The 22,148-nt window shown below is 52.2% G+C and overlaps 1 protein-coding gene across 1 annotated transcript; it reads left to right on the top strand.

The window, feature by feature from the left end:
• The first annotated feature begins 298 nt into the window (after nucleotides 1-298).
• Nucleotides 299-20,791, top strand: Oas3 (2'-5'-oligoadenylate synthetase 3). Its single transcript, XM_036171655.1, has 16 exons — nucleotides 299-472; nucleotides 3,769-4,051; nucleotides 4,657-4,832; nucleotides 5,333-5,571; nucleotides 6,847-7,000; nucleotides 7,340-7,852; nucleotides 9,710-9,992; nucleotides 11,045-11,220; nucleotides 12,680-12,930; nucleotides 13,250-13,394; nucleotides 14,442-14,615; nucleotides 15,363-15,648; nucleotides 16,928-17,103; nucleotides 17,994-18,232; nucleotides 19,647-19,794; nucleotides 20,654-20,791. Exons 1-16 carry the CDS (start codon nucleotides 299-301, stop codon nucleotides 20,789-20,791), a joined length of 3,555 nt encoding a protein of 1,184 aa, XP_036027548.1.
• The last annotated feature ends 1,357 nt before the right edge of the window (nucleotides 20,792-22,148 follow it).

The raw sequence follows: 22,148 nt of genomic DNA on the forward strand, positions 1-22,148 counted from the left end.
CTGGAGCATGGGTGGAGGAGGGGAGGGGACTGCTTCCTCAGGTCTGGTTCTGAGGTGCTCTGTGGGCAGCTTGTCCCAGATAGCCTAGTCCCTAGGGTTCCTGGGCTGCCCAGGGGGTCAGAAAGCGCAAGAGTGGCAGGGAAAGAATGACTTTGACCTGGTAATCTCAAGAGCAACACCCTAAGCTGCTGGAGTCGGGGAAATGAGGGAGGAGGAAATAACAGCCCTGCCTGTCAGTTCAGGGCACGCCCCAAGAACCCTGTGGAGAAACGAAACTCTCCTGAGGACATAGATCAACATGGACCTGTACCACACACCAGCCAGAGCTCTGGACAAGCTGGTGGCCCACAGCCTGTACCCATCCCCTGAGTTCACAGCGGCTGTGCGGGGCGCTCTGGGGTCCCTGGACATCACCCTACGGGAGCGGGGAGCCCCAGGGTCCCAGAGACCAAGGGTGATAAGGATCGCCAAGGTGAGAGGGTGGGGCACCCCAATCACCTGCTTGGTCTTCTGAGGGGTATTCTTCAGATGTTGTTTTAACAAGCCACTCTGTGGGGAAACTGAGGCATCAAGAGGTAACACATTCAGGGTAAGAACACACAGGGTGGCCTGATTGTTTCCGTGCTCTCTTAAAGGATGCCTCACTCATTCACTCATTTATGCAGATTGTAGACCTGATGCTGCCCAGTCTCACAGCTGAGACTGGGGGATCACGCTCATACCCACTGTGGCCCAATCTTTGAGAAAATGCTAAGGAGCAATGAACATGGCCTGGTTAAACCTGTACCGACCCCCTCAGTCTTCATGGTTCCTGAGGTAGAGATTATTGCCAGCTTTACAAATGGGGAAACTGAGGCTGGAAGTGGTTAAGCTACTTCTCCAAGCCAAGTTATGTAGCTTGAGTATCATGTCACATAGCCTCTATAGCCTTCAAATGCTCAGAGAGCTGGAGTTCACAAACTGTGAGCTCCCTTAATCTGGGTAAACCTGGGGATGGGGAGGCATCATGGGTTCCTCGGAGGGGTGGGGTGAGTCTAGAGATTATCCTGAGTAGGTCTCGGGTCACTTTCCAGTTCCTGGGGCTACATCTGATCTGGAAATATGGAAGGCGACTTGGGGCCTTGGAGATGCAGAACCCACTTCTGCCTCTCAGGTGTGGTTTAAATCCTTTGGGAGAGTGGGGGATGTGAGTGAGCATTGTCTGTCCCTCCTCCTAAGGCCCTAAGAACTAACAGAAGAATTCAACCAAAGCTCACCCCAGGGAACCCATGAATCTACTGGGCTTCCTTACTGAGTCTAGGGAAGGGGGTACTTTAAAAAGGAGTACTTATCTTCAACGGCCACACTGGAGAGTCTTCACCCCAGCAGGGATGAGGTGTTCTGGAAGCTGCATAGACAGACAGACAGACAGACAGACAGACAGACACACACACACACACACACACACACACAGACAGAGAGAGAGAGAGAGAGAGAGAGAGAGAGAGAGAGAGAGAGAGAGAAACAGAGACAGAGACAGAGACAGAGACAGAGACAGACACACACACCCTATATACCCTATCCCTCCCCAGGAAGTTAGGGCAGAACTGCATACAGCAGGTGCTAGGAGCGTCCATCACGGGTATAAACAGCCAACAAGCCCAGCTGTGGTCGTGTGTTGCACACAGCCGCAGTGGAACTCCCAAGAAGGCGCTTGCTTGGCTCGGAGGATTGTTTTTGTACTGTACAGAGTTATGAGGGATCCGGCAGGGCAGGAATTGAAGGCTGTCTAAACCCTGGCATCCACAGCTCTCTAGAAAACTCCCACAGGACTTTCAGACTGACACCAACCTGTGGCCTCTGACGATTGCAGCTCTGAGAAAGGAAGGTCAGCTCCCGTTCCAGGGCCACACTCCCCACTGAAAGGGCTCTTGGGATTCTGGGGCTCCTAGCTGGGCCAGAAAGCCAGGAAGGAAGCCACAGAGCTTGGGGCCACAGACCTCAGGAGCCAGCCATGTCAGAATGAACCCTGGTCTCAGGTGACCAACCAGCAGTCCCAGGAGGTGCAAACTGCCTGTCCTGTGGCACACAGCTGCCACTATTTCAGACCTATCATGGCCCCTGAGTACTAGGGTTAGGGGGTGTGGGTCACCACAGGCCACCACCACCAGGCTAGAAATGAGAAATTCCCTTTTCAATCACATAGAGAGATCGGGGAAGAGGTGGAAGGAACAGTGTTCATGGTCAAAACCTCTTTAAACTCCCCATGGCATGGGTTTGAAAACCAAAATTGAGCCCAATACTGTAATGGGAGGAAAAGGATCCTCCTGCTGCATCCCTGAGATGGCATCTGGGAGCTCATTCATCTTCTTTTTTGGCTTGAAGGAAGAGAGATGGAAGTGTCCCCTCCTTGTTTGTTTGTTTGTTTGTTTGTTTTTCTCCATTTTTCCTCTGTGAGGTGAGGGTACAGCTGTACCTTCATCCCAGCATCCTTTGGGAGGGTGAGATGCTCACGTGAGGTACTGGAAGCTGACCAGTGGCCATTTCCTCTCCTCCTTCCCCTCCACATACAACCTGAGGGTCAACAGTGAGGGGCCTGGCCTCATGACTGTGGTAACAAAGGGCCTCAGACTGGGCTGGGACCTGTGCCTCAATCTGATTCTCACCGTCCTGGGCTCGGGCTCAAGTGCCCCTATCTGCCACCACAGGTGGCCACACCAGGGTGGCTATGTGCGGGGAGCAGCAGATATGGGGTGACCGATGCAGAGCACAGGGCATGGAAGGCTCCTTCCTGAGTCCTCAGGCTGGAAGCTTTTGAAACCAAAATATCTGATGGGACACAGCCAGTCACAGCATACTTCTGTACTCACCGCCACAGAGAGCATGAACTTCCCTGGACCACACTTGGTTTGCTCAGCGATTTCAGTTTTTAAAGGGCTAAGAATTCAGCCTGGAGGGACAGCTTGGTGGTGAAAGTATTTGCCACACAAGCATGAGGACTGGAGTTCAAATCCCCAGAACCCACATAATCTCAACCTCGTTCTGAAGGTGGAGCCAGGATCCTCAGAGCAAGCAGGCCAGTGAGACTAGCCATATTGGCACTCTCTGGGTTTGATCCAGGGATCCTGCCTCAGTGAGCAAGGTGGAGGAGTGATGGGGGATGATTCCAGCCATCTCCAGGCACACACACACACACACACACACACACACACACACACACACACACGCATCCATGCACACCCATGTATCCCCATGCACACATGTGCCCACACATTGCAAATAGGCACACATGTAAAAATGGAAAAGAGGGCTGGAGAGAAGGCTCAGAAGTTCAGAGCTCTGGCTGCGTTTGCAGAGGACCTGGGTTTGATTCCCTCCACCCACATGGTGGCTTCCAACTGTTTGTAATTTTGGTTCCAAGTGATCCAGCACCCTCTTCTTGGCTCTGTGGGCACCGGGCATGCATGCACATACTACACATACATGTGTGCGGTCCAAACACTCATACACATGAAATAAAAATAAATAAAAATATTTTTTTAACAGAGAAGAAAAGAGTGGGGGCTGGTGCCCAGCAGCAAATGTCAGTCACGAGTTTACAGATTAAAGTCACTTCTCACAGAGCTCAGGCCTGGCTGCTGTGAGCAGGACCCGGGTTCTGCCTAGTGTTGGATGCAGAGAGCTGCGTGGCTGCCCCTCCTCAGCCCATCTGGCCCACCCAGTCTTTCAGGATCCCCTGTCTGGGTAGAACTGGAGTACATGGTCCTCAGCTGTCTTTCTTCTTCACAGGGAGGAGCCTATGCCCGGGGCACAGCTCTCAGGGGTGGATGTGATGCCGAACTTATTGTCTTCCTCAACTGCTTCAGGAGCTATGGGGACCAGAAGACCGGTTACACAGAGACCCTGGGCACCATGCGGGCGTTGCTGGAGTCCTGGGGACGCCACCCTGGGCCTGGCCTGACCTTTCAGTTTTCTGAGCCAAAGGCGTCCGGTGTCTTGCAGTTCCGGCTGACGTCAACAGACCAGGAAAACTGGATGGATGTTAGCCTGCTGCCTGCCTTTGATGTCCTGGGTGAGAGGTCCTTGGCCTGATCCAGAGTTGGAGGCGCCATTATTAGGAGAAAGATAGGCCATTACATTCTGACCTTCCACCCACTTGCTGTGTGACCTAGGAGAGCCCTTAGCCCTCTCTGGACTCAGTTTTTGCCTAAATGTAGCGAGTTTAGACACCACAGGAGCTAGGTACACCTAGGGGTCTGTGGTACTGAGGTCGATGCTTGGCCCTCACCGGGTAGCTCTGGCTTCCCTCAGGCCTGAAAGCCAAGGTTTGGTTTTGTTTTGTTTTGTTTTTAATATGGTCATGATGCTGGGGAAAATGCTCTCTTGGTGCCTTGACTGAGAACGTTGAATTATCATATACGCTCTAGCCTCCATCAGCATCTGGGAGTTAGGGCAGCCCATTGGTCGCCTGGTCATCTCTGTGACCAATGCCTGACCACAACCGCCAGGCCCCCAGCGTCTCTGACTTAGCCGGAAGCTCCTATCTATTTAGCCATTTTGAAACCCCACTTTTCCTATCAGCCCCCCTCCCCCCAAGTCCACTGCCCTCCCAGGGACAGACTGACAGTTCAGTGTCCACTGTCCTTCCTAACCCCGCCACCCCCTTGCTGCCCCCAGGACAGTCCCATTCTGGAGTCAAGCCCACACCTGAGGTGTATGCCTCCCTCATCAGCAGCGGATGCCGGGCCGGGGAGCACGCGGCCTGCTTCACAGAGCTCCGAAGGGACTTCATCAACATACGCCCAATCAAGCTTAAGAACTTAATCCTGCTGGTCAAACACTGGTACCGCCAGGTGAGGCCGCTTGGCTGGGTTCTGCTGGCAGCCTATGGTTGGTTTGTTTTCTTAGTGGCCATTTCAGTCTCTTTCTAGGATGCCCTTGCTATGTTCTTTGTTTATGGTTTTCTTTGATAAGCTGACTTCTTGTTGGTTCAATGGTGCTCTTTCTATATGGTGGATGATCCTTATTGACCTATAGTAATGCAAATGTGTCCTCCCAGTCTGTGGATTGTCTTTCTGTTATCTTTAAGAGCCATTTGTCACTGGAAATAGTTGAATTCGAATGTCACCAGGCATAGTAATTTCTTCACTGCGGCCCGATACTCATTCCATCCTGTCCCCTTAAGTCAATCTGAAACCTCACAGGCAGATGAGAAAGATGGGGGTGGGGAGGAGCTGGGTCCTGGAGTAAGTGGAGGAAGCAGCACCCTGCCCCAGGCTCAGGCTGCAGAGTGCTGTGAGCCCCAGCTGTGTCCCCGTCACTGACCGAAAGAAACCCTTCTTGCCACTCACAGGTGCAGACACAGGAGACCACAGGGGCCACACTGCCCCCTGGTTATGCCCTGGAGCTGCTCACCATCTTTTCCTGGGAGCAGGGCTGTGGGAAGGACAACTTCAGCCTGGCCCAAGGGCTCCGGACCGTCCTGGCCTTGATCCAGCAGAACAAGTACCTCTGCATTTTCTGGACAAAAAACTATGACTTTGGGGACCCTGTGGTGGGGAAGTTCTTGAGAAGGCAGCTTGAGAGACCCAGGTATTTCCTCGGTTTCCCCTCCCTGCTCTCTTGCCCTGCGTAGTAGGGGAACGATTTGGTCCTGGTTAATGAACCACTTGGGGGAATTTAGAAACAGAGCCCTATCCAGGGCTCATGTTGTTGTTCCTGTTGAACTGATATGTAGCATACATACATACACACATACATACATACATACATACATACATACATACATACATACATACATACACTGATAACAGTTCACACCTGTGAAGCCACCCCCCAGGCCACAGAACATGCCCAGCATGCCAGTAGACCCTCCCACACCCCACAAGTATCCCTGCTCCGATTTTCATCATCAGAATCTTGCCTGCTCTTAAGTCATATTGGGTGGAATCTGGCAGCATGTATGCCCGCTTGTGCCTGGCTGCGGCTCACTCCTTCACATTAAGTCTCTGTGATCCAGCCGTACAGTTGCGGCTCACTCTTTGCTGATGTGAAGTATTCCTTTGTGTGAATTTTCATGCTATGAATTGCATCCTGTTTCTTGGGGATTTGGGGCTTGTTTGGGGAGGATTTGTGAACAGGGCTATTATACAGAGTTTTGTGTGCATTTGGTATATATGAACCAAATGAACATGCACACCTAGTACCGATATCGCGTGAGTTAGAGTCCCTGGGGGTAGACCCTGTTTACGACCATGTACCTCTGCTGTGGGGCCGGATGTCTCAGTTATTTTCGGTTGCTATGAAGAGAACACCATGAACTTATAAAGCAAAGCATTTGATTGGGGTTCCAGAGGGTGAAACCATCATGGCAGGAAGCATGGCAGCAGGCAGCCAGGCAGCCAGGCAGGCATGGTGCCAGAGCAGTGGCTGAGAGCTCACATCCTGATCCAGAGGCAGGAAGCCGAGAGGGGTGGGGGAAGGGGAATGTCTAACAGGAAATGGGGCGAGGAGAGTCTTTTGAGATCTTGAAGCCCACCCAAACTCCAGTAACACATCCCTCCTCCAACAAGGCCACACCTCCCAATCCTTCCCAAATAGCTCCACCAACAGGAGAACCAAGATTTTAAATATATAAGCCTATGGGGAAGAGCTGTTCTCGAACCACTACACTGGAGCTCAGGACCTGGCTCCAGCAGAGCAGGTGATGTCATCCTTATGCAAATGAGACAACTCATTAGGGCTGGAAGAAGGGGGGTCATCTGCCTGGACACCAAGCTGAAAAGGGCAAAACTGGGGTGAATGCCAGGTCTGCCCTAACTCTGACCTTTCTCACTGCCCGGAGCCTTCTTGTCTCCGCAATGACAGGCCTGTGATCCTGGATCCAGCTGACCCGACTTGGGATGTGGGCAACGGGACAGCCTGGCGCTGGGATGTGCTGGCCAAGGAGGCTGAATCCTGCTTTAATGGGCAATGCTTCCTGCAGGCGTCTGGAGTGCCTGAGCAGCCTTGGGAGGGGCCGGTGAGTGAGAGAACACTAGGGACCTCAGGCTTGACGCTGATGTGCCAGGGGCTGCGGGCTGCAACAGTTGGGATAGTGAGCTCAGGCTTTGGGGTAGAGTACCCGGGGCTGTCTATAGTGTCCTCCACTCTCAGGGTATGTCCATCCACCTAGCAGTCCTCACAGCTATCTCCCTATCCAGGCACCTGTCCTGCTCAACACCAAGGCTCACATCTCCCATGACTCTCTCCCCTCCTCAAGCCTCCGTCACCTCAGTTATGGTTGGAGGGGCTGAGAGAAAAGCTGGGTGGTGAGAGAAACCTCTGCTCTGGCTGATGAGGCTGGGTCACCACCTTCCAGGGCCTTCCACGTGCTGGCATCGTGGGTTTGGACCACCCCGTCCAACACAGGCTTAACCAGGCCCTAAAAGACAACAAAGGTCACAGTGCTGTGCAGTCAAGGGCAGGGAGTCCGCAGCCTTCACATCCAGCTCAAAGACTCCTGGAAGCAGCCATCAAGGTCGCTCCTATGCAGAACCCAACAGCCTGTAAAGTCAGCCAGAACCTCAAAAAGGCAGCACCACCAAGGACTGTCCATGAAACAGTGCTGAATGTCCCAAGTCACCTTCAGATCACCCAGAGCACACCAGCCTCAAATGTGCCTCTTGGCCGCTCAGGGGCAGCCAGCATCTCCACCCCTGGGTCAGTGATGGGCCCAGATCTGTCACAGATCCCCAGCAAGGAGCTGGACTCCTTCATCCAGGACCATCTGAGGCCGAGTCCCCAGTTCCAGCAGCAGGTGAGGCAAGCCATTGACACCATCCTGCGCCGCCTCCGAGAGAAGTGTGTGCACAAAGCCTCCAGGGTCAGCAAGGTGAGTCCTAAGGTAAAGATGCCATTGGGATGCCCCCAGGGAACCACGGTGGGCAGGGAGGCAACAGAGCCAGGGAAACTGGATGTCCTTGGAGGTGTGGTTTGCTGGCTAGGTGTGGACAGACAGCAGCTCCATAGCTTAAGTGGAGTCCCATCCTAACTTGCGGGAGGCCAGCTCCTGCTTTTTAAAATGGTTCTTATGAGGAGGAGAGAGGGATAAGAAACTTTTAGATAGAAAGATAGCGAAGAGGAGAAAGACAGAAACACAGGATAGCTTCAGGAGGACCTGGATCAAAACTCACTGGCACCTCTGCCTCTTCAAAAGGGTCTTTATAACAATGCCATGGGGCAGGGCAAAAGACCTCCCCCTTGCTAGATCAAAACACACTGCACAGCCAAGTGCAGACCCTTCCAAACACCTGGTAACCACGCCTGTGGTCAAATCATCCCCTTATGCAGCCCTGGTGGGTAAAGCAAGCCCAGATTCTTGGACCCTCAGTAAGTTCTCACTAGGAAACCTCTGTGGGTCTCTACACTAATTTAACTGGAAATACTGTAAATCAAAACTATGTAGGGGTTGGGGATTTAGCTCAGTGGTAGAGTGCTTGCCTAGCAAGCACAAAGCCCTGGGTTCGATCCTCAGCTCTGGAGGGAAAAAAAAAAGCCAAGAAAACAAAAAAAACTATGTTATGTTTGGATATTTTTTTAAGTTAGGGACTCACATGTAACCTGCAGTCTAGCCTCAAACTCCAGGCAATCCTCTGCCTCGGGATCCCTAGAACTGGGATTGCTTGTGTGGACTACCGCATATGGCTTGTTCTACTTTGCACAATACAGTTCTGTTGTTCATTTGGTCTGTCTTTTGGCTGATACCTGGGTCTTGCTACCCTCAATAATTGTTCTACCACTAAGCTACACCCGTGAAGTTGTCTAGGACTTTGCTGTTGTTGTTGCTGCTTTTAAATCACTGTTAAAACAGCCATATCACTTCCCTCTTGAGCTCAAAGTCTTCTGTGTTCCCCCCGAGGGTTGTGGAGCCAGTTCTGAATGCTTCTGACTCTCTCTAGCCTCACACTGACCCCTTTACCAGCTCCAGACTCACCACCGGGGCTGCTCTTTGGGTCTTCTCTCTGGACCACACTATTGCCCTGGGCTCCACTCTCTCACATCCCTCCCCTCTGCTAAGACTGGTCCAATGTCTAACCATGGTATTTTTAAAAATCAATCTCACTGAGGCCAATGGCACACACCAGTCATCCCAGCACTTGAGGGACAGAGGCAGGGGGCTCTTGAGTTCAAGGTTAGCCTCAGCTACATAGGTGGAGACCCAGACTCTTACACACACAAAGAGCTAGTGTCTCCAGTGTCAGACTTCAGTCCCCAGCACCCTTCCTGCCCTGGCAGGTTCTAAGCAAAGCCCAAAGCCAGGGACTTTCTGTTTACCAATAGTGAATTAAATTCCTGAGTGAGGGAGTGGGTAAAAGCTGAGTGATTGACTGGACCAGGGCCAGCAGAGCACACGAAGCCTCATTGGTCCCTAGGACATGGACATCCACCTTCTGATCAGGATATGCTTGGAAGGAACAGATGGGGCCGGCACTGGTCATTGCCTCTACTTTCTCTTGAGTTATCAGCCATTCACTGGTCTGTCTCAGTGGACCTTGAGGCAGGCTCCTCAGATACACCTCAACTCCTGAAGCTCCCGAGGGTTGGGCCCCAGGGCTGAGCTGAGGTCCAGACCCAACATCAGGGAGAGCCACATCCCAGGCCACTGCAGGGGTGCTGGCACAGCCCCCAGGTTCCTGGAGGGCTGGGGTTCCTGGAGAGCCCAAGGTCTGAGCTGCACTTCTCTCCACAGGGAGGCTCTTTCGGCCGAGGCACGGACCTCAGGGGTGGCTGTGATGTGGAGCTGGTGATCTTTTATAATGTCCTCAGGGACTTCAAGGACCAAAGGTCCCACCAAAAAGAGATTCTGGATGACATTCGGACCCAGCTGCAGTCCTGGTGGCAGGACCCGGTGCCTGGACTGAGCCTCCAGTTCACTGAACAGAGCAGGCCCAATGCTCTGCAACTCCAGCTAGTGTCCACAGACCTCAACAGCTGGGTGGATATCAGTGTGCTGCCTGCTTTTGATGCTGTGGGTAAGAGAGTGGTGGGACCCCAGGGGACCAGGAACAGGGATTCACCAGACACTGAAAATCCCTCTGGGAGATCTTAAAGTGATCATCAAACCTTCTCCAGCACCAGCCACCCATGCAGCTGTTTGAATGTTGCCTCCCTGTTTCTCAACTCTCTGCTCTCAGACCATCTGCACCACCTCTGCTGTCCTCTTGATTTCCCCATTCATTTTATTTTAAACTGGGTCTTGATATGCAACCCAGGCTGGCTTCAAGCATGCCATCCTCCTGCCTCAGCTTCCCAAGTCTTCTGGGATCATAGGTGTGTGAGTCTGGGTCCAGTTTCAAATGGTTTTTTTTTTTTTTTTAAATGTGGATGAGTGTACATGCATGCAGTACCTGTAAGAGCCACAAGAGGATGTCATGTTTCCCCCGGGGCTGGAGTTACAGAAGGTTTGTGAGTTACCAGGAATCAAACCCAAGTCCTCTGCAAGAACCAGTGTTTTTAGCTATTAAGCCATCTCTCTAGGCACCTCCACCCTCCCCGTGCCGTTTCAAGTCAATTAAGTGCTAAATCCCCCAGCCTTGAAGACGCTCCCTCCATCATAGTGGACCACGTCCTTATCTGTGACTTGTTACGGAGAGCCCCACAGGTAGATGGGACATGCCTCTCATCCACTGAACCCTCTCTTCAGCCTCAAGAACCCCTTTTACAAGTGAGAGAGCTGAGACCCAACGAGGCAGTCCACACAGATTGGATTTCCACCCAGGCCTGTCTTGCTCCGGAGCTCATTGCAGAATTAGTGGGGGGTAGTGAAGACTACGAACCGGATGGCATATACCTATCATCCCAGCACTTGGAAGGCTGAGGCAGGAGGACTGCTGCAAGTTCCAGGCCAGCCTGGGTTACTACATCTTGCACGGATGCTGAGACACATTACAAGTTCTGACGTCTTTCGGATTTTAGCTCATAGCTGCCGGCGGCGGCGGCGTTGAGTCATTAATGTGAAGCTTAATGACACCAGCAGCCATGCACAGGTCGGCTGGGGGCTCACTCACGTTCTGTGCTTCTGCAGGGCAGCTGAAGTCTGGCAACAAACCTCAGCCCCAGGTGTACGCCTCCCTCGTCAGCAGCGAATGCCAGGCCGGGGAGCACGCGGCCTGCTTCGCAGAGCTCCGAAGGAACTTCGTGAACAATCGCCCGGCCAAGCTTAAGAACCTGATGCTACTGGTCAAACACTGGTACCGCCAGGTGAGCACCCTCACCCCTCCCAGGCAGCCACTACTGTCACAGGCATCACCTCCAAGTGCCTATAATGGTCTCCACCACCAACTCTTTTCGAGCTGTGCTGCACCCTGAGCAGCTTCTAGAACCTTCTCCTCTGAAGGCCAGCTTGCATTCGTACCACTGACAAGAACAGAAAGTAGCTCTCCCCTCAAAGGGGATTAAAATTAGTATAACCTGGACCAGAATACAAACAACCAGATTTAGGTCACCAAATTCCATGGTCCATGGGGACAGTTTCATGGCATTTTATAGTAACAGAATAAAGAAAGCCCTAAGGAAGCCAGGTGTGATGGCGCATACCTTTAATCCCAGCACTTGGGAGGGAGAGGCAGGTGGATCTCTGTGAGTTCCAGGACAGTCAGGACTACATAGAGAGACTGTCTTAAAAATACTACAAGAAGAAGAAGAAGAAGAAGAAGAAGAAGAAGAAGAAGAAGAAGAAGAGGAGGAGGAGGAGGAGGAGGAGGAGGAGGAGGAGGAGGAGGAGGAGGAGGCAGCTGGGCAGTGGTGACGCACGCCTTTAATCCCAGCACTCGGGAGGCAGAGGCAGGTGGATCTCTGTGAGTTCAAGGCCAGCCTGGGCTACCAAGTGAGTTCCAGGAAAGGCGCAAAGCTACACAGAGAAACCCTGTCTCGAAAAACCAAAAAAAAAAAAATAAAGAAGGAAGGAAGGAAGGAAGGAAGGAAGGAAGGAAGGAAGGAAAGAAAGAAAGAAAGAAAGAAAGAAAGAAAGAAAGAAAGAAAGAAAGAAAGAAAGAAAGAAAGAAAGGTCATAAATCAAACAGTTCTGAAATACAATGGTGGGTATCAGCAAACAGGGCTCTGCTACAGTCTCGTATGCTATTGATAACAATTTTAGCCTTTGGGTTGGTGGGAGGTAGCTGTTAAATCAGCATATTCTGAAAGGCTTCCTGTAACAGTCACAAGGATGCTAAGTCAGGCCCAGAGCTGGGCAATGAATAGCCATCAAGGGTGCTAAAGATAACCCCAAGTTCTGGCCCTGCAGCATTCCAACCTCCTCATAATCACTGATGTTCTGGTCAGTGCAGCAATCCGGCAGGTGGGCCTTAGTCCACAATCACTGTGTATTCCACAAGCACCTGCCAGAGCCCACATTTACCACTTGTGGGATGGGTGATGAGATACCATGATGGACAGATTGCAGCCCCCATTCCCATATAGCTCTTCATCCTCCTTGAGGGAAGTACCACCCAAATTTGAGCTCCCCAACTCATGGTCTAACCTGGAACAAGTCACAACCATCCTCCAGACCTCCGTTTCCCCAATCTGTAAATCACAAAGCATCATCCAGGCTGTCTTTGTGACCCAGTTCTTCTGATGTTTTACATACCCCTATCTCTTCCTAAGTCCTGAGGGCCAGCCTCCAGGTGACCACGTTGACTGATCTCTGGTTGGGTGACAGGTTGCCACTCGCGATAGAGGAGGAGAGGCAACAGGCAGCGCTCTGCCCCCAGCCTATGCCCTGGAGCTCCTGACAATCTTTGCCTGGGAACAAGGCTGTGGGAAACAGGGGTTTAGCATGGCTGAAGGCCTGCGGACCATCCTGAGGCTGGTCCAGCAGCACCAGTCACTCTGTGTTTACTGGACAGTCAACTACAGCGTGCAGGACCCGGTCCTCAGAGCACATCTTCTCAGCCAGCTTCAGAAAGCCAGGTACATACTCCCCAGTGCCCACCTCAGCCCCATTTTCCCCCTCACTCCTGGAGTCTGTGTACTGGGAGGGACCATGGTAGGCTTTTGACCACCCATCCCACCCTCCCTGCTTGCCTGGGAATTCTGATGAGGAAGCATGGTGCCTGAGAGGACTCTAGAGCCCATTTGATTAGCACAATTAAACATCATTAGAGTTAAGGACCCCGAGAGTTCTCTGACCCGAGGCAGCTGGCTTAGACTCCATCTAATGTTCCTTCCGGCTCCTCCCAGCAGCTCATCACTGACTGTCCTTCCCTGCCTGCATCTGCTCTGTCCCCAGGCCTCTAGTCCTGGACCCTGCAGACCCAACCTGGAACGTGGGCCAGGGCAACTGGGAACTGTTAGCTCGGGAGGCGGCAGCTCTGGAGTCACAGGTCTGCCTTCGGAGTGGAGATGGGACTCCTGTACCACCCTGGGATGTGATGGTAAGAGATGGTACCCTGGGGCCATTAGGACGACCCAGCAGGTAAAGGGCTTGCCCACCAGCCGGACAACCTGAGTTCAGTTCCCAAGAACCCACATGAAGGCAGAAAGAGGGAAGTGACCCCGCCAAGTTGTCCTCTGACCTCCACAGATGCTCTATGGCACAAGTGCGCATGCTTGCTCATGCTCGCACGCATGCACTCACACACGCACTGCGCATTATAATAAATGTTATGTTTTTAATTTTTTTAAGGAGACAGGACACTGTGGTGGTGGGCACACTGGAGTGATGAGCACTTAAGCTCCCCTCCAGGTCTCTGCATGGTCAGGACGAACCTCCCCAGTCACTAGGAATGCTGATGGTGACAGCTACCCCCCCCACTCCCTCCCCCCCCTCCCCAGCTGACCTCAGCCAGTGCCCCGGTGACATTTGGAAACAATAAACTGCCTTTGTATGGGGTTCAGTCCCCGGGCTGGAAAGATGGCACAGAGGTTAAGAGTATTAGCTGCTTTTACAGAAGTCCAGAGTTTAATTCCTAGCAACCACATGGTGGCTCACAACCGTCTATAATGGGGTTCAGTTCTCACCCCTGAGCTCCCTGAGGCCGGAGCCTGTGCCTGGCTGAACCCCGGCTTCTTATCCCGTTCACTCTCTTCTGCCTCCCTGGTGGCTTTCCGTTGCTGGGATAGATACCATAACCAAAAAGTAACGTCACAGTCCATCACTGAGGGAAGCCAAGGCAGGAACGTGGAGCTGAAGCAGAGGCCATGGAGGAGTGCCGCCTACTGGCTTGTTCCTCATGGCTTTCTCCGAGCACCCAGGATGACACCATGAGGCTACATGTCAGTGGTAGAAACAGACCTGGAACTCAGGACCCTCCCATGCTACTACATCAGGTCATGCCAGCCAGAGGGGAAGGATAGTGGGTACGGGAGATGTGGGAGACCATGGGCTCATCATCATCCCTGGATGTTGAAAGGTCAATGCTTGAGTGTCCCTGGCATCCTGCTCCAGCTAGGGACTGGCTCTAACCCATTTCTCCCCACAGCCAGCTCTTCTTCACCAGACCCCAGCTGGGGACCTGGACAAGTTCATCAGCGAATTCCTCCAGCCTGACCGTCATTTCCTGACTCAAGTGAAGAAAGCTGTAGACACCATATGTTCCTTCCTGAAGGAAAACTGCTTCCGGAATTCTCCCATCAAGGTGCTCAAGGTGGTTAAGGTGAGGCCCAGGGAGCTGCAAGTGAGGGGCCTCCTGTGGTCTGGAACCTTTCTCCATCCCACCTGGTGGGTTCTAGTGATGTCCATGTCTGAAGCAAAGGAACAAGGTGGCTGATCTAACAGCAAGCTGGGGAGCAGTCTGCTTGTAGGCACAGACAGGGTGATCCAGGGGCATCCACAGGGTACCAGGGCTGGCTGTTCTCTCTGGTTCTTGGATCTGCTTTTCTCTCTCTTTTTTTAAACTAAAAACACAAAAAATGATTAACAATCCTAATGACAGTCAGCTGTCTTGACTGTGTATGTCTTCCTATGTGGCAGCCCTTGGGAGTGCTAACTTCCAGAGAGGAGGATTCTCTTTTCTTGGAGGGAATGTTGCTTGCCTGGGAGAAAGCTTATCTGGCATATAAGAATCCCTGGGTTCCATCCCCAGCACTGCGTGAACTGGGCATTATGGAGCATGCCTGTGATACCCGAACTCCTAAGTAGAGAGAAGACCACCCCTGGGGCTCCCTAGCCAGTCAGCACAGCTGGATTGGTGAGCTCCTGGCTCAGTGAGAGATCTTGTCTTAATAATAATAATAATAATAATAATAATAATAATAATAATAATATTGATGGAGACACCAATGTCGACCTCTGACCTCCACATGCACACACACACACACACACACACACACACACACACACACAGGCTGTAGGACATCAAAGGGCACTTGAGGGCTCAAACCACCTTCCATGTCCTCCCCAGGGCGGTTCTTCTGCCAAAGGCACGGCTCTACAAGGGCGCTCAGATGCTGACCTGGTGGTGTTCCTCAGCTGTTTCCGCCAGTTCTCTGAGCAAGGCAGCCATCGGGCAGAGATCATTTCAGAGATCCAGGCTCAGCTGGAGGCGTGCCAGCAGAAGCAGAAGTTCGATGTCAAGTTTGAGATCTCCAACAGGAAGAATCCCCGAGTGCTCAGCTTCTCGCTGACATCGCAGACACTGCTGGACCAGAGCGTGGACTTTGACGTGCTGCCAGCCTTCGATGCCCTCGGTGAGGTGCCCAGACCTAGGCCGGAGGAGGGGAAGAACACAGGCAGGAGTGTTCTAGGCAGTCCTACAGACCAGGCACTGTGTAACCAGGCCACACCTATTTATCACAACTTCCCTGTAGTGTGTGGCAAGGCCCCCACTTTTGATTCCCACAAAGATGCTAGGTGAGGGGCTGAGGACCTGGCCTGGTGATTAAGAGCACATATTGCTCTTGCAGAGGACCTGTCTTGGCTACGGTTCTGTAGCTGTGAAGAGACACCATGACCAAGGCAATTCTTATAAAAGAAAGCATGTAACTGGGGGCTTGCTAACAGTTTCAGAGGGTTAATCCATCATCATCCTAGAGGGGAGAATGGCAGCAGGCAAGTGCTGGAGAAGTAGCTGGGAACTTAAATTCTGATCCCCAGGCACAGGGGTGGGGGGGAGAATTTTTGAAGTGGGTGAGGTGGGGGGGTGTCTGAAGTGGGTGTTTGAAACCTCAAAGCCCACTCCCAGTGACACACCTCCTCCAACAAGGCCACACCTCCTAATCCTTCCCTGACAGTCCCACCATCTGGTGACTAAGCATTTAAATATATAAGCCTGTGAGGGGATGTTCTTATTCAAACCATCACAGGACCCAAGTTCAGGTCCCGGTGAATGGGGAAAAAAAAAATCAAAAGGAAAGAGAGGAACATGGCCACTCCTCGGTGTGATGGAGGAGAAAGTTTATTGTAGATAAAATGGAAAGCACAGACAGAGGCAGGGACCCCTGGGAGTGTCCAGAGTGGACAGAACCAGACTGAGCCAGGCCGTGTGAGGAGAGGGGGTGGGGAGAGACAGGAATCAGCCAGGAGGCCAAAGGTATGAAAAGGGCAGGTAAGCAAAATGCCTGGATTATAGAGAGAGAGCCCCTGGGGGAAGGGCAGCCCAGCCCCTGGGCTGGAGAGTTCAGGGTAGAGTGTGGGTTATGCCAGGCATATCCTGGAAGATAGGGACTGAGGATTCTGGGAGAACCTGGAGGCCAGGTCTACTTTGATATGTTAAGTAGGCACCTCAACCATTTGTTGAGGCTGGTGGCTGGAAAGGAGCCAGGCAGGGAATTCCACTCTCATGAGGGATTGAATCTGGGCTGTGCCACACTGAGGCCCTCGATAAAACACCTGGTGACCTCTCAGTGGATCTCAGATCATCCTTAGACAAAGGACACTAGGGATGTCTCAGACCAACTTTGTAAGCCGGCCCACCCAGGCCCACTTTACCAGGAGGCAAAGTGACTCTAACCTTTTCCCTCCACGCAGGCCAGCTGAGGTCCGGCTCTAGGCCTGATCCCCGGGTCTACGCAGCCCTCATCCATAGCTACAGCAATGCAGGCGAGTTCTCTACCTGCTTCACAGAGCTGCAGCGGGACTTCATTAGCTCCCGTCCCACCAAACTCAAGAGCCTGATCCGGCTGGTGAAGTACTGGTACCAACAGGTGAGGCACAGGGACCATCAATCACCCGAATTCCCACATGCACACTCAAGGCGATACTGGGTCCCAGGCACCCTGTCCAGAGTACTTTCTTTGGAGGAAACAGGGGTCCGTTTGGCCACAAGCATAGCATGTAAAGTCAGTCACATTCCACCCAGAGGAAGCCGGGTGGTGGTGGCGGCGGTGCATGCCTTTAATCCCAGCACTTGGAAGGCAGAGCCAGGTGGATCTCTGTGAGTTTGAGTCCAGCCTGGTCTACAGAGCGAGTTCCAGGTCAGGCACCAAAACTACACAGAGAAACACTGTCTCAAAAAAAAAAAAAAAAAAGGAAGGAAGGAAGGAAGGAAGGAAGGAAGGAAGGAAGGAAGGAAGGAAAGAAAGAAGGAAGAAAACATTCCACCCAGAGAACCTTGGTTTACTTGTCCATAAAGCAGGGTCGAGCCAGGTCTAGTGCAGGGGTGTCCTCTTAGCTACCTACTAAGAGGCTGAGGCAAAAAGATTGAAAGGTCAGGGCTGGCCTGGGCTACAGAGTGAGCTCAAGAATTGTCTGGCCAACTCAACAAGAACCTCTCTCAAAATGAGTAGCTGGCAGGCTGAGGCGCAGTTCGTGGAGGGGTGCTGGGAAAAGCATTTGCCTAGAGTGCATGAGGCCCTGAGCTCTGCCCCCAACACACACACACACACACACACACACACACACACACACACACACACACACACCAAAAAGTGGAGCTGACAAATTGAGTCTCTGTGCCAAGGGTTGATGATGCCTGGCCGGTCACCCAGCACACATGGGTGCTCTGTTAAGCTTAGGGTCCATCTGTCAATTCCTGGGGCCCCTCTTACACCTGCGTGAGGCATTGCCTCACATCTCCTTTCTCCTGCTTCTCCAGTGTGACAAGATGGTCAAGGGGAAGGGCTCCTTGCCCCCCCAGCATGGGCTGGAGCTCCTGACCGTGTATGCCTGGGAGCAGGGCAGCCAGAACCCCCAGTTCAACATGGCAGAGGGCTTCCGCACTGTGCTGGAGCTGGTTGGCCAGTACCGCCAGCTGTGCATCTATTGGACCATCAACTACAGTGCAGAGGACAAGACCATCGGGGACTTCCTGAAGATGCAACTTCAGAAGCCCAGGTTTGGTCACCCGTGGACTTCTCTACCTCAGACCCACACTACCCATTTCTTCCCACCTCCTAGAGGCCTAGGTTCCATTCCCAGCACACGGTGGCTCCTGACCATCTGTTTATTCCAGTTCCTGGCGGCCTAATGCCCTCTTCTGGCTTCCATGGCACCAGACATGTATGTGCACAGACATACATGCAGGCAAAACATTGGTACACGCCGGGTGGTGGTGGCGCACACCTTTAATCCCAGCACTCGGGAAACGGAGCCAGGAAGATCTCTGTGAGTTTGAGACCAGCATGGTCTACAGAGTGAGATCCAGGATAGGCTCCAAAACTGCACAGAGAAACCCTGTCTCGAAAAATAAAATTAAAAAACAAAAAAACAAACAAAAACAAACAAAACAAAACAAAAACACGTTCAAAGCTTGCCTGGGCTACATCATGAGAGACCTGCCTCAACACTTAAGTGTGTTCATGATTCCTCAGAAACTCAGACATAACTGGGCATCTGGTACTTGCATTCATTAAATCTGGCAGCTTTTCATCAGCAGCCTTCGGGTTATATAAGCATATGTCATTCTTCACCATTTTGCCCACCTCTGAAATGGGGACGGAGATAAGCAAGATTGTCCCCGAAACTCACGTTACACTGGCAGTATGTGAGTAGTGGCAGTGAATACTGAGTCTGATGTATGATTCACATTAGCCAGGTATAGTATCTGCCATGGATGCTGGAAGGGACAGTGGCAGAATCAGTGCTGTAATTGATTAGCAATGCCTGCTTCACCTGTAGAAGAGGGAACAGCAGCACTGTGACACAGCATGAAAAAATTGTGCATATGCAACTGCTTTTCCTTCCTTCCTTCCTTCTTTCCTTCCTTCCTTCCTTCCTTCCTTCCTTCCTTCCTTCCTTCCTTCCTTCCTTTTAAAGGATTTTAAAAAATTTTATGTGTGAAGTGTTTTGCCTTTTTGTATGTATGTGCACTGTGTGTGCAGAGCCCATGGAGACCAGAAGAGGGCACCAGATCCCCTGGAACTAGAGTTACAGAGGTTGTGAGCCACCATGTAGGTGCTGGGAACTGAACCTTGGTCCTCTGGAAGAGCAGCCATTGCTCTTAACCACTGAGTGATCTCACCAGTCCCCCCACCTCCACCCCTTTTGAATAAATTGTGTAGCCCAGGCTGCTCCAAACTCACAATCCTCCTGCCTCTGTCTCCAGGGTGCTGGGATTACAGACATATGCCACCACATCCACTCCATATGTCTCTTCTCTACCCCTGCCCTAGAGTGCTATCCTGGGGCACTGAGGGGTCCCAGGGTCCCGGCCCTGACTACTATAGTGTTAAGTGAGAAGGAAGAACAGCCCAGCCAGTGTCACAGGTGGACACTGTGGGGATAAGACTGACCCTGGGTCCAATTGCAGACCCATCATCCTGGATCCAGCTGACCCAACAGGTAACCTGGGCTGCAATGCCCGCTGGGACCTGCTTGCCCAGGAGGCTGCAACCTACACATCTGCCCTGTGCTGCATGGACAAGAACGGCACCCCCATCAAGCCATGGCTGGTAAAGGTGAGAGGTGTATGAGGTAGACAAGGGCATCCTTTGGGAGCAGACATAGTCATGGGAAGACATGGTCCCCACTAAGGGGCAGGACCCACCCATGGCCCCTGTGGACCCCATGCCTCCACTTCCCGTGTGGTGTCTCTGCTCTGCAGAAATGCTGAGGTAACCAGCATGTCTTCCTTCCCACAGGCCTCTGTATGAAGTCCAGAAAAATCAGTGGTCACACTGTGGGAGAGAAATTGACACCAGCCCTCAGCACGGGAGACTTAGAGTATCGGGCCAGATGTGTGTGTGTGTGTGTGTGTGTGTGTGTGTGTGTGTGTGTGTGTCTGTCTGTCTGTCTGTCTGTCTGAGTCTACATGTGTGTTTGTGTGTTTATGTGTATCTGTGTCTCTGTGTGTGTCTTCATATGTATGTATATGTATGTCTGTGTGTCTGTGAGTCTATGTATATATGTATGCATGTGTCTGTGCGTGTCTATGTGTATATATGTGTGGTATACATGTGTTTGTGTATGTGAGTCTATGTATATATGCATGCATGTGTCTGTGCATGTCTATTTGTATATATGTGTGGTGTACATGTATGTCTGTGTGTCTGTGAGTCTATGTATATATGTATGCATGTGTCTGTGCGTGTCTATGTGTACATATATGTATCTGTGCATATGTGTATATAGGTATGTGTGTCCCTCACACCATCTCCCTTCTGATCACCTGCCCACCCACCACCCTTCTCATCTTTTACCTGTTCACCCACCTGGTGGAGTTCCATAGACCTCTGCTTCAGTCATCCAGTGGCCCTGACTCCCGTGCTAGGCACCCTAGGATCCAGACATCTCAGACTCTGCCCATCTGCTGTTCAGCTAACCCTGGGCCCTGCCCCCCACCCCCACCACCACACCCAGCAGAGCCCCAGCCCTGCCAAGAAGCCACTGTCTTCCCCAGCATCCCTCTACCTGCAGAGACCCACCAACTGTGGTCCAGCTGTGTTCCCCATGTAATGTGACCATGGCCATGATGGGGCAGAGGGATGATGACTACAGAATACCCACAGGCACAGCAATAAAATAAACAAAACATGTGATAACTGGGCCTTAGGAATGCAGAAGGAGCAGGAAGTGTCCCGAGCCTCCCCTGTGGCTCCACCCACCCCTTTAGGAGGTAGCGCCTGGGGGAGGGGGGGTAAGTAAGAAGTGCAGAAGTACAGCTTTCCTGACTCATCACCCATGAAAGTTGAGGCTTTTTGATAATGCAGTACTTAGGGGTCACCTACACCCCTGCATCCCCAACTCATGCTCTGAGTGTAACCTCAATAAACCTATTGGCTCCCCTGCTTAGACTCAGGTGGAATCTTTTCCTTGCTCAGTCATTACGCCCTGTCTGGGATGAATAGACATTTGTTTGTGTCATGCCTCACCATTCTGCCTCCTGATGTCTATTGTTCCCAAATACAGTGGATACAGGGGTCCTGATGGGGGCGGAAGGGATGGGTTTGCAAGCCCTTGATCCATAAACCTATTTTCCAGAAAGAATCTTCACCTTCACCACACTATGGACGGACTATGGATGGATGGCATTTGTCCCTCTCTCCCTGACCCCCACCAGGGCCAGGGTGATGCCAGGGTGTCTCCAGGACAAATACCTACCTCTCTGTCTTACATGAGAAAATGCCTCCAATCCCCTAGCAGAGTCTGAGTGACAGCCAGAGGTCAGGGAGTGGAGGGTAGGGAGGTAGATCCTATGACGTCCCAGCCCTGCACATAGAAAGCAAGTGGCAGTGTGGCCACAGCCAAGTCCTCCAGAGGGACCCCCTGAGGGGTGGACATGGCAAGGATCCTTCCCCAGAAGAGGAACGAGAAACAGAGGAAGGAGTCTGCACTTGCCCATCCCCCACTAGGGGTGTCTCAGACAGACCGGCTCCTTGCAGGACCAATGCTGGGGAGCAGAACAGCAGGGATGCAGGAAAGCCAGGAGGACAGCACCATCTTAGTACTTTCATCCTTGCATCCCATTCCTGCCTCCTCAGCTTAGCCCACAGTGAGAGGTGAGGAGGCCCCAGGTCCCCTCTCTGTCACCACCTACTTGAGTTACCTGCTCTTGGCTCCAGGCAACACCGAGACCCAACTTCACCTCACCAGACCCCAAATTGTGTCTCTTCATGGTTACATCGTTCTCAGAACGCTAGACCAGTCGCTGTCAACCTTCTTAATGCTTCGACCCTTTAATACAGTTCCGGGTACTCATACGTAGGTGGGCATATCGGAATGTGGGCGGACCTGCCTGGAGATTGACAGAAGAGCAGTGTGTCAGTTCCTAAGACCATTGGAAATATGTGTTATCCAATAATCTCCAGAGACC

Source organism: Onychomys torridus, chromosome 22 (genome assembly GCF_903995425.1).
Source record: "Onychomys torridus chromosome 22, mOncTor1.1, whole genome shotgun sequence".
Classification (NCBI taxonomy): domain Eukaryota; kingdom Metazoa; phylum Chordata; class Mammalia; order Rodentia; family Cricetidae; genus Onychomys; species Onychomys torridus.

Coding starts and splice junctions, on each gene's coding strand:
- Oas3 (XM_036171655.1), top strand. CDS start 299: ATGGACCTGTACCACACACCAGCCAGAGCTCTGGACAAGCTGGTGGCC. Junction 4,833..5,332: donor TCAAACACTGGTACCGCCAG/GTGAGGCCGCTT, acceptor TGCCACTCACAG/GTGCAGACACAGGAGACCAC. Junction 15,649..16,927: donor GCCAGCCTTCGATGCCCTCG/GTGAGGTGCCCA, acceptor CCCTCCACGCAG/GCCAGCTGAGGTCCGGCTCT.